Genomic DNA, 17,500 nt, shown 5'->3' with positions numbered 1-17,500 from the left:
TTTCGATGAAGAGTTTCAAGTCTTCTAAAGATCTCTCTAGCATGGAGAGGTAAAGAAAAAACCAAGTTGCCGATAGAAGCCATCTAATGGGTAGAACAGGATACAATACGTTTCGCTAATCACAGTTAGCATTTTCAATTGTGACAATAGCAAAGAAATGGATGATTATAAATACAGAAAGTAAACACTAGGAAAGATTACAAAGAAATGACCGTTATTCAGGTCTGAAACTGGGAAAGAACACGTTGAATATCGGGGAAAGGAACGCGGGAAAGGGAACTGTGACCACTGGGAAAGGACACACAGATGACCGTTACTGTGGCCTGGGTGTCCGTCGCGGACGGAGTGACTGCTCATGGGAGGGCTGATTTGTCTCGTAGCTGGGTTGTCTGGTTTGACGGATTCTGAATGGCTTGAGGCTGGGAAGGATGGTGGGGGCTTCCTGTTGGGTGTTCAGTGTAGGTTGGCTGTATTTAATGTGGAGGGCCTCAAGGAGGGCAAGGCGGCGCTTGTCACTTTCTTGGTCTAAAATGGTGGTATTATCCACTAGGATGGATCTGGTGATTGGCATGTTATGGGTCTCCTGAAGGTGTCGCTTAGGGCCTCCATTGTTAAGGCGAGTGGTAGTGAGTCCGATGTAGGAATCTTGGGGCGTACAGTCCCCAAAAGGACACTTAAACTGGTACACCAGACTCACACACTCGATGTCGGATGGGCGTGGGGAGCTGTTATTTTTCATGATAAGGTCTTTAGTCCTCTTGTTCTTATAATAAATGGCAAGTTTAATGCGGTCCATCTCGTTGGTGGGGGTCACATTGTCCTTGATGATACGAAGAAGTGCTTTCTCATCCTCCTTATAAGCGCTCGACATGTAGGCCCTATAGAACAAGGTAAAGGTATTGCCTTCTTCTACAGGAGTCTGTTGCCCTTCGTACCACTTGCTCATGACGGCCCGCAGTACACGTTGACAGTTGCTGTTTGAGTGGTCATTGTTGACTAAGAGTTGTGTAGACCGGTCAATTTCTTTCTGGGTGGAGGTCCAACTGGAGCAATGGGTGAGGGCTCTCCTATAGAAGGATGCAATAGTGGAGTCCTTATATTTTTTAGGGCACTCACTCTCTCCATTCAAGCACAATCCAGGATTAGTTGGCTTGGTGTACACTGCTGTGTGGGTGCTCCCGTCGGTTTTCTGGGTGAGGAGCACATCAAGAAAAGGAAGGACGCCGTCTGTCGCCTCCTCCGTCGTAAATCGAAGGCCTGACACTTCCTGAAGGAGGCAGCGAAGGTGTTCACGCTCCTCAGAGTCGGTAGTCCTCACGAAGATGTCATCTACGTACCGGCCGTACAACAGGGGGCGGCCAGAACGATTGAAGACCTCTTTCTCCACCGAGCCCATGAAGAAATTGGCGAAGAGAACACCTAACGGAGAGCCCATAGCCACGCCATCAATTTGTTGGTAAAGTTTACCACGGGGGCAACGGAAGGCGGCCTCTTGTGTACAAATCCTCAAAAGTTCACGAAGGTGAATCTCTTCTAATTTCAACAGAGGTACTGGAGAAGACCGGTATACGTGATCACAGATGTAGTCGATGTTGCGCTGAACGGGAATGTTTGTGAAGAGGGACTCCACATCAAGGGAAGCCATCACTCCTTCTGCGGGGGCGCTGTTCACACAATCCAGAAACTCACGGTCATTTCTTTGTAATCTTTCCTAGTGTTTACTTTCTGTATTTATAATCATCCATTTCTTTGCTATTGTCACAATTGAAAATGCTAACTGTAATTAGCGAAACGTCTTGTATCCTGTTCTACCCATTAGAAGGCTTCTATCGGCAACTTGGTTTTTTCTTTACCTCTCCATGCTAGAGAGATCTTTAGAAGACTTGAAACTCTTCATAGGAAACTCATCAGAGCTCAATTTGCTGTTGCATACAATTCAATATGTCTTAAAGAATATATATATATAACATATGTATATAATTATATATATATATATATATACATGTATATATATATGTATGTATATATATAATATATGTATATATATATATGTATATATATGTATAAATAAGATATATATATATATATATATATATATGTATATATGTATGTATATATATATATGTATATATATAGTATATATATATATATAATATATATATATCTATATATATATATATAGAGATATATAAATGTATAATATATATATATACACACACACACACACACACACACATATATATATATATATATATATATATGTGTGTGTGTGTGTATATATATATATATATATATATATATATATATATATACTGTATGTGTGTATATATATATATATATATATATATATATATATATATATATATTTATATATATATATGTATGTATGTTTGTATGTATAAATATATGAATGTATTTCAAAAGCCCTTTCACCTATGTCGTGTTTGATATAATATTTCAGAATAGTTCTAAGATTTGAAGGCTATAGCAGTATACTATGACACCTTGAAAACATGCTTGAGTAGCCGTAGCACATATTTATTCATATATAAGAAAATATATACGTAAATAAATGAATGAATATGTAGATTGTAGGAGAAAACACGTGAATAGATAAAACAAGGAACAGAAAACAATCAAATCAATAAAAGATAAATGAATTGTGAAAGTATTATCGGAATACTATTCACGAAATATATGAATAATTAGTAGTTAAATAAAGAAAAAGGCATGCCTCTGCGTTTCTATTCATAAAGGTCAGAAATGGTATAAGTAGAAATAAAGGAAGATAGAGAGATAGAGAAAGAGTAGACAGTCTGTTGATTCCATGAAATTGGTTCAGAAAGACCTTAGGTGAGTTGTTGTCACGTTTTATTGCCAATTGTTGTAATCGGCCGGTGTCGTTTCTCATCCCGGGAACAGTTATGAGACTAGTATATGAGCCTTAATTGGCCGAAGAAAGGATAAACATATCGCTTTTGCCTGGCCCAGACGTCTATATTTCCTGCTATTTCTATTCTTGGACCACTGGGAGTGATAACCGCTGAAGCAAATCGTTGGTTGGTACTTGACTATTATCGACTTGAAATGTAGAGGTTCTAAGTCAGTCCCGGGGCTTTGAACACGAACTGTGTTTGATTGCAGGACCCTCCCGGCCTCCGCCCCCCCCCCTCCGAGCGGCTTTTGTGTTGTCTTGGTGGTCTTTTAGCTTAACGCTGTAATCCTTAAACTTTTGCTCTGCGAATACGAAAAGGTGATTTGTATTCAAATGAATTTGTTCGGGTTCCAATTTTTTTTTTCCGATTTGTTTTTTATTCTATTTAGATTATTTGCAGAGACATAAATACATATATTTTCTATAGCGTTGACGGTCCTTTTGAGTGTGTTAGTACTACATATTGTAAAGTACATTTACGCTACATCACACAAAACAATATATTCATTATTTTTGTTGTAGTACATTCTTGGCCTTTGGCATGAGTACTACTATGCCAAAAATAAATAGGCTTTATCCTTGGAGACAATATCGCATCAAAGAGGCGAGATCATAGACGTATAGGAGAGATGTATGAAAGTGTAGCTTAAAGGAGGAACAATAGAAGCAGAAAGTAATAAACACTATTGTCAGGGGAGGTTTATCAATCACAAAAAAAAAAAAAAAAAAAAAAAAAAAAAAAAGGCTGATTCTGGTCCCGGAGGGGTGTCACTAAAGGCCCTAAAATATTGACCGTAAAGAAAAATTTTGAGTTTAAAGAACTCATGCAGAAAGTATCTCACGCCGACCCGTATCGACGAGAAACGCTCGATTGATGATTAGTCATCACTGTGTTTGATTATATAGTAATATGACTGTACGAATTACCTGTTATTATTCCATTACCGTTAAAAGGTTAATAACGTGGTACTAATATATGAAAAAACACGCATATATCCCTCTAATATAGCACTATTTATCTTTGTAATATCTAGTACACCCCACTTCCACAATCATTGATATGAACAAATGTGTAGGAGATATACGATCCATAAGCTGCATTTTTTCTTTTTCTTTATTTTTTCTTTCTTCCTGTTAGTTGTGGAGAATTATCTCTTGAAATGAAAGCATACAGTGTAGATGAGCAAAAACGTGTGTAAATACAAAATTCAATGTGCTGGACAAATTCCCACTCGGTGATGATATTATTGCAATGGGGATCATTTCTACCTCACACCTCTCTCTCTCTCTCTCTCTCTCTCTCTCTCTCTCTCTCTCTCTCTCTCTCTCTCTCTCTCTCTCTCTCTCTCTCTCTCTCTCTCTCTCTCTCTCTCTCTCTCTCTCTCTCTCTCTCTCTCTCTCTCTCTCTCTCTCTCTCTCTCTCTTGCTCTCTCTATCTCTATCTATCTATCTATCTAATACTATATCTTTCTATATCGGATTCAGTTTCATTTAACTTCGTTTTTTCTAGTTTTCGAGCTGATTTCTTATATTCCAGAAGGAGGCGAAACACAAGGCAGCTTAGATCCATGGTAAGTTACAATAAGAATAGTACTTATCAATACAAAATTCAGCTTCTTCCCTCTGCTACCGCTATAAGTACAAATTCGCCGAAGATTAGGACAAGACACTTGAAGAAATATAGAAGCTGGTGCTCAGTGAGACAGGTTAATTGTTTCCTAAGTCTACGTGGATGGACCTCCGTGGAGTGATATTACCATGGGGTTTCTTATGAAACAAGTGTGCTATTACTTTTTTTTTTTTTTTTTTTTTTTTTTAGTTTTTTGTATTTTTGTATTTTTTTTTTTTTTTTTCATTGGCACAAACTCCAAACGTAGATGGCCCACCGTGGGATGATGTCACTATTGGGCATCTTATGAAACAAGAGTGTGCTTTTACTTCTTTTAGCAGGTATTTATGCAATAATATATATATATATATATATATATATATATATATATATATATATATATATATATATATATATTTTTTTTTTTTTTTTTTTTTTTTTAAACATTGGCACAAACACCAAGCGTGGATGGCCCACCATGGGGTGATGTTACCATGGGGCTTCTAATGAAACAAGAGTGTGCTTTTACTTCATTTATCAACCATTTTCGCAAGAAGTATTTTTTTCTTTTAGAACATTGGCACAAACACTGAACGTGTCCCTTTGCTTTTTCAACGGACCCTAATCAAACGATTAAGAGATGATTTATTTGGGGTGTTTACATGCCTGCCGCTAATTCCCGTGACACGTCCGTAGGTCATCAATCACTCCACCCTAATGGCAAATCGCTAAGGACTCTTATAAACGACGCTGGTTGTGAGTCTTTGACGACGCCGAAATCATCATAAAGAAATCTTTAATTATACTCAACTGATAACGATCGGTACGCGGGCACTGGTATCGTGAAATTTTTTCGCAAGATGTTACTTATCCAACTAATGTAAAAATGAGAGAGAGAGAGAGAGAGAGAGAGAGAGAGAGAGAGAGAGAGAGAAGAAGAACATTCGTCATAGAAAGGATAATACACAGCTCAATAAGATAGTCTAATAGTAACCATGATAAAATTGTAGATGGCGTTGACCTGTACAAAAGGAGATTAATGAACATGAATTCTAAACCTTACTATAGTGGACAGCTGAGTAGGAGGGATGGCTGCCGGAGTAATAGAAGAAGAGCCTCCGGTACGAAATATTTTAAGATAATATCGCTTTGTTTGCTTACTTTATCTTGTTGCTAAAGTATACTCGCATCACACTGTGTTGGTGTGGAGGAGAATTGTATTTTGTTGTTTTGTTATTTATTGTATTATTTATATTATGCTATTATGTAATACAATGTGTTTTGTAATTGTGTAAGATATCGCAGATGCGATGCGCGCCTTTTGTTTTTGTCGCGAATTGGAGAGCGTGGCGGGAGTATCTAAGCAGCCTTGTAAGCAGTTGCACGCATTTTGTGTTTGTGCCATTTTTGTGTGTGTACCCAAATATAAACTATACGTCATTATTTGCGCACTCATTAGCCACCCCAATACAACACGAAGAATTGTCACCCCAGAACGCCCACATTACGGTTCTTCACCGGCGTATTGTCACCCCAATACGCCGAATATCAACAGTTGAATAAAGATTAGTTTAGGTTGAATGAGGGTTATGCTTATTGTCATCAACTTATACAACCGAAGAATCGTAAACTCAGGATGACCCACGTGAAGGATTGTAAACCTGGGATGGCTCACATGAAGAATTGTCACCCTGTCAAAGTCTGGGTGACGATTCTTCATGTGATCCGTATACACTTAGTTCTTTGTCTAGTTTATTTATTCGTTTGAATGTTTATTCATTCACTTAGTTATTCATTTTGTTGTGTGTTAGTTAATTGATTTATTAATCTATTCAGTCATTCATTATCTTACTATTCATATCTTCCTACCTCTTTTATTTTCTAATTTTTTTACCTTCCCGTTTTCTTTTCCTTGTTTTTCTTCGTTGTTCATTTGTTTTCTTAGTCATTTGTTTATCCATTTGTCTCTTGATTAAATCATTTATATTCTTTGTCCAGCCTTTCTAAGGGCCGAAAGGATTCTAGTCAATATGCTTTGCCCCTTTCAGGGGAGTAATACTAAAAATGGGATTGGATAATTCTTAATGGGATTAAATTCTCTTGCATGGGATTCGATCTCTCTAAAAGGAGTTGGATTTCTCTTAATAGATCCGAATACTCTAAAAAGAATCTAGCCCTCTTAAGATGGATCCAGTCCCTTTAAAGGGTTGTTTAACTTCATTAGTATTGTCGGTATTGAAACTTCCCCGTCGCTGAAGAGACTCACCTGTCATGGCCGTGTAAACTTCGTCAACAAACACAATACAGAAACAAAACGGGTTGATCACTAGTTAGACATACTTATAAACAAATCCAACATATTGTGAAACCTATGTCAATCTCATTCTTCTCTTCCCCGTTTTCTTCCTGTGGCGTCCCTTTTCTCCTTCATTTGTTCATCTCGGTCTCACGCTTACACTCACTCCACCCACCCCCATATGGGTGTTGACTGTTTGAGTCTTATGCATTCGATATTTTGGGGACTCAGTGACGCCCTACGGACCAGAGGAACGCAGTATTTGTTTATGATCTGATACTCGGAACAGAATGCCGATTATTTTTTTAACTTCTGTTTTCTATTCCTTTCTGATCCTCTTCTTCAACCTTCCCTTTACCAACGCTATGATGGCGTCTCTTCGATGCGATATGGCCCCCTTCTCCTCTCCCTCTCCGCCTCCCTCCTTTTCTTTCTCACCCTCTCCCTTCCCCTTCCCTTTCTACCTCTCTTCTCTCTCTCACCTCACCCCTTCTCCCTCCCCCTCCTCCTGTTCAAACCCCGACGGAAGAGCGAGAACAAAAACGATCTTCTTCCCAAACATCTCCGTCCCGATTCCTCGGGAGTTCCTCAGATCGGGAAAAGAAAAGAAAAAGAAAGGAAAGAAATCTCGAAGTCGGAGGGGACGAAGATTTTCTGCTGGGTAATTAGTCACTAAGGTTGTCAAACAACTTTTTGCCACCATCAAGGGACGCGGCCCGCGGCGAGGGTGTCCGCCGGCCCAGTGTTGACACTTTTTTGGTGTCTGGCGCGTCCGAATCGGGTTCTTTTGGATTCGGCTCCAGCGAAGTTGAAGCTCACGAACTCTGTAACACGGTGAACATAAGAACATAAGAATGAAGTAACCCTGTGATACGGTGAACATAAGAGCATAAGAAGGCTGCAAGAGACCCTAAGGCCTACAGTGGCCAGTCCCATGTCCATTACCACCTGTCATCCCCATCCATAAAGCTATTTAACCTTCTCTTAAAATAAGCGATAATTTCAGCGCTCAGTACGTGGTAACTAAGTTGCTAAGGTACGTTTTTCATGGTAAGATTATATAACCTCCCACAGCCAATGGCATCATATTTGGGTAAATGCGTTTGTAGGTTCGGTTGAAAAGTGTCATCTTCGTGCTTTGCAGCTGGAAGCAAAGGAGCCCCATCATTCAAAAACGAAGAATTTGTGCTCTGGACAATCGTTTGACGATCGTCATTTATCCATCAACGATCATCGTTGGGCGATAATCGTACGGAGCGAAGCGTACCTTTAAACTGAATGTATATGTGAAATCGTAGCAAGAGGCTTAAAAAGAACTAATACATGGATTCCTTACTGAATAAGATCATTTGACTGCAGGAATCTCAAACTGATAGTGGCACACAAAAAGGCTACAAATGAAGATTACGATAAAATTAAATATGTATATATATATATATATATACATATTTATATGTACACACACACACACACACACACACACACACTAGTATATATATATATATATATATTTGTGTGTGTGTGGGTGTGTATATATATATATATATATATATATATATACATATATACATATTACATTTATCAACCACAATTCACTTTAATTCTAAGCCATCAACATCGAGATAATCGAGGAGGCATACATGCAGAAATTGAATCGTGGTACAGCCAAGGACTCAAACCTCTGCTAGCACGTGACAAGTGATAGTGACTTAACCAATTGCGCCATCAAGAGAGATATAAGTTGAGCGCAACTTTTCTTATATATATATATATATATATATATATATATATATATATATTATATATATATATATATATATATATATATATATATATTATATATATATATTATATATATATATATATATATATATATATAATATATATTACATTTATCAACCACATTTCACTTTGATTCTAAGTCATCAACATCGCGAGACTCGAGGATGCATACATGGAGAAATTGAAACGTGGTACAGCCAAGGACTCAAACCTCCGCTGGCACGTGACAAGTGATAGTGACTTAACCGATTGGGCCATCAAGAGAGAGATAAGTTGAGCGTAACTTTTCTTACGAGTGTGTATATATATATATATATATATATATATATATATATATATATATATATATATAGACATTGGGACAAATTATGGGAAAGGTAAAGGGGGAAACACGGGTCTTTATCTGAATATTAAGTTTATTCCTGACCGGTTTCGCTTACAATAGCTTCTTCTGAAGAAGCTATGGTAAGCGAAACCGCTCAGGACTAAACCCGATATTCAGATAAAGACACGTGTTTCCCCCTCCACCTTTCCATATAAATATATTTATATATACATATATTGCATAAATAATCACAATAACGCGTGACGAAAAAATATTGCAGAAACCACAGGGAAATTAAAGTCGGAATACTGAACGTTTTCGTCTATTACGACATCCTCAGAGTACGATCCTCGTACTCTGAGGATGTCGTAATAGACGAAAACGTTCAGTATTCCGACTTTAATTTCCCTGTGGTTTCTGCAATATATATATATATATATATATATGTATATGTATATATATATATATATATATATGTATGTGTATATATATATACATACATATGTATATATTATAATTATTGCAACTGAATGGAATCACTTAGCGACAAATGTATTCCCCTAGTGAATTACCAGTTAATATTAACGAGGATAAGGTCAATGCTTTCCCTTCTGAAAACCTCTTCGTCTGACAGAAATGCCATGGCGCCGGGCACAGTGAAGCATCCAAGGCTGATCGTAATACTAAAGGGACTAATGGTGTCTCTTGTCTTCCATCTGTTTGTCGTCATTGGACAAAGTCATTAAGCACAGCACGGAACAAAGCCGCCCGTTCCACCTACCTCTCACCCTCCACCCACACCGCCCACCCCAGTAGACCATCTCTGCATAGTATTTACTCTTGGCGGCAAGCGAACGACGGACCCATTATGAGTTCCCTCCTAGGATGCTCTATCACGGTCTTTCTCAAAACGGGGTCCACGGACCCCTAGGGAGGGAAGGTGGGAGACAGAGTTCAGAGACCCCTAGGGAGGCGGAAGGGTAGGATCGTACATTATGACAAGTAGGACCACAAACCCCTTTTGGTACCTAGAGGACGCAGTATGATTTCATTCAGTGTCCTCTTGAAGAGGCTAAAGAACAGAAATCCATAAATACAGGATACACTAGGAGACAGACTGTACTATCACACTGTAGGAAGAGGGGCGTTTAACATTGGGTGGTGAGTAACGAGTATAGTTTTATTGATCTTCTTTATGATTGGGGATTGGGTTCGAGTCCTAAAACTCCCGCTGATATTTACTTACATCTTAGCATGAGTTTCTAGTTTATTTCAATTTTTCCTTATACATACATACATATATATAAATATATATATATACATATATATACATATATATATATATATATGTATACACATATATATTATATTTATTTATATTTATATATATACATATATATTTGTTTGTTTATTCATTGATTTACTTTTTTAATGATTTTGTTTACCTATTCATTGATTTGTTATTATCGTTATCATTGTTATCAATCTATACATATTATTTTTTACTCATATTATCTTGTGGGTAAACAAAAATCAAAGGTTATTTTGTTTTGCAATCTGCTTTCCTTTCTTGCCACAGAGAGCACAAGGAGGTCCGAGGGAAATCAGTGTCTTTATTCATTCAAGCGGCTTTGCTGAATCAAGCTGTCTGCCATTCATCAGAACTAACGGTGGTATTCTTAAAAAAATTCTTTCCCTTCCAAGGATTTATGTAAGATTTATATAAGGAAAGATTTATATAAAGAAAGATTTTTCTTTAAGAATACCACCGTAAGATTCTAACGGTGGGATTCTTAAAAAAATCCTTCCCTGCCAAGGATTTATATAAGATTTATATAAGGAAAGATTTATATAAGGAAAGATTTTTTTTAAGAATACCACCGTATGAGCTTAGAGTAACTCTTGCTCCTCTCTTCATCATTTTCCTTTTTTTTTTTTTACTTTCTCTCATTCCCTCCCATTCTACTGCCCTTCCACTCTCCTCCTCCTCCTCTTCCTCCACCTCTTCCTCTTCCATTTTCTCTCTCTCCACCACCCACTTTCTCCTCCCCTCCCTCTCCCCCTACCTCCCGTCCTTTCTCTTCTCCTCCCGCTTGTCTTCTTCCTACTATTTCTCCTCCATCTACTCTTTTTCCTCCTCTCTTTTTTCCTCCTCTTGTTCCTTTTCCTCTTCCTCCTTCTTCCTCTTTTACTCCTACCACTTCTTCTCCTCTACTTTTCCTTCTTCCTGATCATTCTCTCCTTCTTCCCCCTCCTCCTCCTCCTCCTCCTCCTCCTCCTCCTCCGCTTCCTCCTCCTCCTCCGCTTCCTACTTTCCCTCCTCTTCATTATTATTGTCTTCTTCTCCCTTCCACTCCTTCTCCTACACTCCTTTTAACTCCTCCTCTTCCAACTTCTCTTTCTCCACCTCCCCCCAACCCGTTCTCCCTCTTTTTCTCCTTCTGGCCTTCCCCTCGTTTTCTTTTTCTCACTCTCCCTTCCATCCCTCCATCCACACAAGTCGCTTTCATTGCACCGATTTGACCTGCTATGGTCACCGATGACAATCCCGTGGTGTCTGCACACAGGCACGCGCCTGTTGGCAAAACAAATGTAATTAGCAGAGGGTTCCATGTGTATTCCATGTCTGTTCCGTGGGTGGCCGACCATGTGGCCGGGTTCCGGAAAGCTACTTCGTTCCATAGTGACGCATGTGAATGATGAGAGAGATATATATTCTCTCAAAGAAGGTCTAAGGGTTCACTATAGACGACCAATAAGGGTCCCAGGCTCAAATTCTAAAACTCAAGAAGAACGTATTTCTCTCAAAGAAGATCTAAGTGTGCATTGTAGACGACCAGTAAGTGTCCCGGGCTCAAGTTCTAAAATTCAAGAAGAACGTATGTTCTCTCAAAGAAGATCTAAGGGTACATTGTAGAAGACCAATAAGTGTCTCGCTCTCAAATTCTAAAATTCTAGAAGAACGTATAATATCTCAAAAAAGATCTAAGGGTGCATTGTAGACGACCAATGAATGTCTCCCTCTCAAATTCTAAAATTCTAGAAGAACGTACATTCTCTTAAAGAAGATCTAAAGGTGCATTGTAGACGACCAATAAGTGTCCTGCACTCAAATTCTAAAATTCAAAGAAAATCAAAGAAAATCAAAGAAAATCTAAGGGTACATTGTAGACGACCAATAAGTGCCCGGTACTCAAATTCTAAAATTCAAGAAGAACATATGTTCTCTCAAAAAATATGTAAGGGTGCATTGTAGACGACCATTAAGTGTCCCGGGCTAAAATTCTAAAATTCAAGAAGAACGTATGTTCTCTAAAAGAATATCTAAGGGTGTATTCTAGACGACCAATAAGTGCCCCGTACTCAAATTCTACAATTCAAGAAGATCGTATATTCTCTCATAGAAGATCTAAGGAATATCATAAACATAGAGAAACATTAAGTAATCACGTGGACCTAAGCTGCTCTAGAACTTGTGAGGAACTGATTGGCCAATGCTCAGCCTTCTTTGATGGACTAAATTTCCTTTAGTTTTCTCTCATGCATGGGAATTATAAGGGCCAAATAGGGAAGTGGACAAGATGCAGGGATGACCCGTCATCCAGGTGCCAAGATAAGAGGGAGGGAAGAGGGTAGAGGGGAGCGGAGTATGTAGAGGATGGAATGGGTAGGAGTGGTTTCTATACCTTTTTATTTTGCTACCTCCCATGTAAGGGGGAAAAAGCCTTTGGTATATGTATGTACGTATGTATGTATTTTTTTTTTTTTTTTTTTTTTTTTTTTTTTTAAAGAAAGTATACGCTGGGCTCGACGTTCCTCTCATTTGAATAAGTTCTCTCATTTGAATAAGATAGCCTGATGTTCGTTAAAATAAAAAATCTAATACATTAAGATCATCATACCTTCTTTGTTCCCGCGACGCCTCCTTAGTTGGATTAAATCACCCGGAATTAGTCACAAGAAGATCCTTTGCGAACACCACCATCGACAAAAATGTGTTGCATCTCCAAGGCTTAGTATGGCATTCATATCTCATATGTGCCTGTATCTATTGACAATATAGTCACCCCGGCCTTGATTTGGGCCATATTTCCGCTCCGGAGATTCTATTTTTGAAAGAAAATAGAAATAAGGATGTCATAGATGTTATGGAATGGTGCAGTGTCTCTAGCTTCCTTATGTTTACTTAATGAATAATAAGGAATATTTTTTTCAACCCACAGTGACGTCATTTCCTTCCCTTGTGCTGATTGGTTGAGACAATCGGATTTTAATTTTTTCCTTTTTTTTTTTTTTATTATAGATTTACTCTTGTTTGCCCTCAATCTATACTTGCATCAACCTACGGAGACTTTTTATTTTTTGTGCTACTATGTTCTTCCCTCTCTACTTTCTCCTAGTCCTTAGTTGTTTCACTGCCCTTTGTTGTGCCGTGTTGTCCGTTCGGGACTTTTGGTCTTTGTCGGCACGCATTTTTGTCAGGCCATGTTTTCGCGGGAGTCAGCTGGTGGTTGCTCACCACTATTGCAAACATGTTATGCGGACAACCCTTTCTTTTCATCCCATCCACACTCATCTTCCTCCCTTCCACCCTCACTCTCACTTTCTCTTTCTGACTTGATTGCAAATCTTTGCATAGTAGTGCTGAGGACAGTATGCTAAGTCGTATATTCTTCCCTAAATGTCCCCTGCAGTTCATTCATTACAGTGATATTCTAGATCAGAAGTCACAAAACTCTTTTCACAGTGGGCCAAATAAATAAGGGAATGACGAACGCGGGCCAGATAATAATTATCGTTTTGCACATTGAATCTTCTACCAATTTTATCATTAATCTATTTTATTTTATTCTATTTCATTTTATTTTATTTTATTTTATCTGATCTTATTATATATTTTATCTTATTTGATTGAAAAAATAAATAAAAAAGATATATACGTATAGTGCGACGGCGTGCGGGATGAAGTGAACTCGAGGGCAGTAGTTTGCTAACCCCTATCCTACATAGTCTTTATTCTGCTGAGGAACAGACTCGAGGCAAACTGGGATCTCGATCAGCACAGACCACATTTTGTCTTGGCTTACCCCCCCACGGGGAATGAAATAAAATGGCATTGGTCAGAAGAAGAGGAAGAAGAAGAAGAATATCAACAATAATTAATAATAATAATAATGATAATTAATAATAATAATGATAATTAATGATAATAATAATAATAACAATAATAATAATAATAATGAACAATGCAAAAGGCGTGACTGGGTTGTTACCAAAGTAAAAGGAGCTAAACTTAACTTCATGAAAATTGTGAAATTGATTATTATAATCACAATTACCATCAACAGAACCTAAAGATGTGCACCTGTAGAAATTATATAATTTACAGTTATGTTAAAAAACTATAGCAAAAAGCAACCTTCTATGCCTATATATTGCTCGGAAGATTAACTAGAAAAACAGCATGTTGTTAACTTGTTAAAACATAACAAAACCAAAATGTAGTTGCACATTTGTAAAATGTTTAGGTATAACCCACCGTCGGAGAAACAAAGCAAAAGAAACAGAAGATCTGTATATTTCGGCCACAACCGTGGTCCTCTTCAGCAGATGAAAAGGACCACAGTTGTGGTCGAAATATACAGATCTTCTGTTTCTTTTGCTTTGTTTCTCTGACAGTGGGTTCTATCTAGACACTTGTTAAAACGTCTTCACTGAACCTAGGTAGGTTGAATTGCCCCTGAAACATCTTCGTTCATTCCTGTATGAACCTCTTTGTCCATCCCGCGTTCACTCGGTGGGTCATTGAATGTACCACTGATGATTGCCTGAGCCGCTGCTGGCACCATCCTCTGCTACCTTCTAAGATGTGGCAAATGACATTTTCTAATATTGCCCTCCCATCTCTTCTTCTGTCTGCCTCTCCTCCTTCCTCCTGATAAAGTACCTTGCAGGATGATCCTGGCAAGGTCATTAAATCTTGTGATGTGTCCGTACCAACGGAGTTTTCTTTTCCTTAACAATGGTGAGGTCTTTGAATGGACCAATGGTGTTTCTGGACCACGCATCTCATTGTAGAGCGACTTTACCTCCGAGCAAAGTGGACACCAAATCCACCCGACCTAACTCCCTCTCAGCCTCTTTCCACATCTCCCTACGCGTTGCAACTCTCTCTTCTGTCTCTCTTTATCGGATCAGCGTCCCATAAAACTTAGTCATTGTGTGTCCCTCACCCACAGGAGGCCACACAGTGCGAGAATAACCTAAGACATCTCACCCCTTTCATGCGTAAGATAATTCTTTCAGAAGTCACCTATAATACTTATTTTTTCTCCCTTTCTATTGGGAGGCTTTAGAACTATAAATTCTTTGCTCCTGCCTATAACCCCTGATGTTGTAAATGGGGGAATGTGATTTTTCTTCCTATTTACTATTTTTCAGGACTTGACTATTGTATGCTACCTTATGGAAAAGATACATAATAGAATATTCACAAAGCTAGGTCACATGAAGAAGAGCTTGTTGTGGCAACCGGAAATTTATTATGGCAGTTTCACGAAAAAAGAGCGCTTAAATACTTAAAAGAGGCAAATGCTTCCTTAGGCCGATAGAAATCGTCTGCCGGCAGCTAGAAAGATTCTATAAAAGGACTACAACAACAGACATACTAGTTCCTGCTATCTGCATAGACATTGTGATATAGAAACCCATGGGGTACTTGATTTAGTTATAAGTTGCATAATCAACTTGCTCAATCTCGTTCAAGTGGATGCGCGATAAAGCAGTAGTTGAGAGGTGAATGCGAACAGATCCTATTAATATTCATGTTGTTCATTAGGTATAAGCATTTTTTTTTTCAATGGGATGATGAGGTTCGACGCTGTGAGGTCATGTGATCTAAAAGAAAAAAGACAGAGGAGAACAAAGGTCGGATACGATTTTTTTTTTTTTGTCACTGTGACCTAGTAAAAAAAAAAAGAGAGAGAGAGAGAGAGAGAGAGAGAGAGAGAAAACGGGCAAAATATGATTAGATGAAAAGTCTAGAGAATTTTTTTTTTTTTTTTTTTTTTTTTTTTACTTTTTTTTTTTTTACTTTATCTTATTTATTTTTTCTTTCTTGAGCTTTGTTTTTATTTTGGTATGTTGTCTTGTTCACTTTATTTCTTTTTATTTTATTTCATTTTATTTTTTCTATACATTTTATTTCAATTTACTTTACATAATTTTCTTTTATTCTATTTTACTTTACATAATTTTCTTTTATTCTATTTTACTTTGACTTCATTCTTTTTTCATAAGGCTCCACTTGGGGCCACAATATATTCTTCTGAATTTCCCACACTTTGTGTTTGACTGTACGAGATAATCAAGGATGTGGTGTCAAATGGCGGCTTGATTTCATCCTTTTTTCTCCACTTAAATATGCGCGCACTAGCACGCGCGCACGCAAGCATGTGTACACTCACACGCATGCACGCATACACACACACACACACACACATACACACACTCGCACGCACGCACATACACACACACACACACACACACACACACACACACACACACACACACACACACACACACACACACACACAAATACTCGTATACACACAAATATCAATAGGTGTATTTGTATTTATAAGTGTATATGACTTGTGTACACAAATATATATTTATATCTATGTATATATACATATATATATATATACACACACATATATACATATATATACATATATGCATATATATATGTATATATATGTATATATATATATATAAATATATATATATATATACATGTATATATACATATATATACATATCTCCTAAAACCAATGGGAAAATGAAAAAGGTGACTTTTTCCTGTGTGTGTGTGTGTGTGTGTGTGTGTGTGTGTGTGTGTGTGTGTGTGTGTGTGTGTGTGTGTGTTTTCGGCAGATTTAGTTTATTATATGCTTATGTGATTCAATTGCATGTATATATATATATATATATATATATATATATATATATATATATATATCAGATTCTCGAGTATATGAAAGATCACTAATTTGTGACCTCAGTCCCTGTTTTACACAAGGCCACTTGTGGGCTTGGGCCTTGTGTAAATCAAGAACTGGGGTTCGCAGAATAGTGGTGCATATATATATATATATAATGTGTGTATGATATATATATATATATATGTATTTATATATATATATATGTATGTATATGTATGTATATATATATATATGTATATATATATATATACATATATATATATATATATATATATATATATGTATGTATATATATATGTATATGTATGTATGTATATATATATATACATATATATATATATATATATATATGTATGTATATATATATATGTATATATATATGTATATGTATGTATGTATATATATATATACATATATGTATATATATATATATATATATATATATATATATATATATATATATATGTAAGTGTATGTGTGTGTGAGTGTGTGTGCGCGTGTGTGTTTATAATATACAAATACATGATACATAGGTAATAAAAAAATA

At 37.1% G+C, this 17,500-nt stretch overlaps 1 protein-coding gene across 1 annotated transcript in view; it reads right to left on the bottom strand.

Moving 5' to 3' along the window:
* LOC143037161 (uncharacterized) overlaps positions 1-5,734 on the bottom strand; it is an 8,187-nt gene extending 2,453 nt beyond the window's left edge. The window contains exons 1-2 of the mRNA XM_076205278.1: positions 5,706-5,734; positions 1,263-1,664 (exon numbers count right to left, since the gene is read on the bottom strand). Coding sequence (XP_076061393.1) covers positions 1,263-1,664; positions 5,706-5,734 — 431 coding nt within the window. The remainder of the gene's footprint in view (positions 1-1,262; positions 1,665-5,705) is intronic.
* Positions 5,735-17,500: the final 11,766 nt, after the last annotated feature.

This window comes from Oratosquilla oratoria, chromosome 21, assembly GCF_046742065.1.
Source record: "Oratosquilla oratoria isolate Oo_2021 chromosome 21, ASM4674206v1, whole genome shotgun sequence".
NCBI classification, from domain to species: domain Eukaryota; kingdom Metazoa; phylum Arthropoda; class Malacostraca; order Stomatopoda; family Squillidae; genus Oratosquilla; species Oratosquilla oratoria.
The sequence above is the reverse complement of the archived record's forward strand: the minus strand, read 5'-3'. Positions and strand labels throughout refer to the sequence as shown.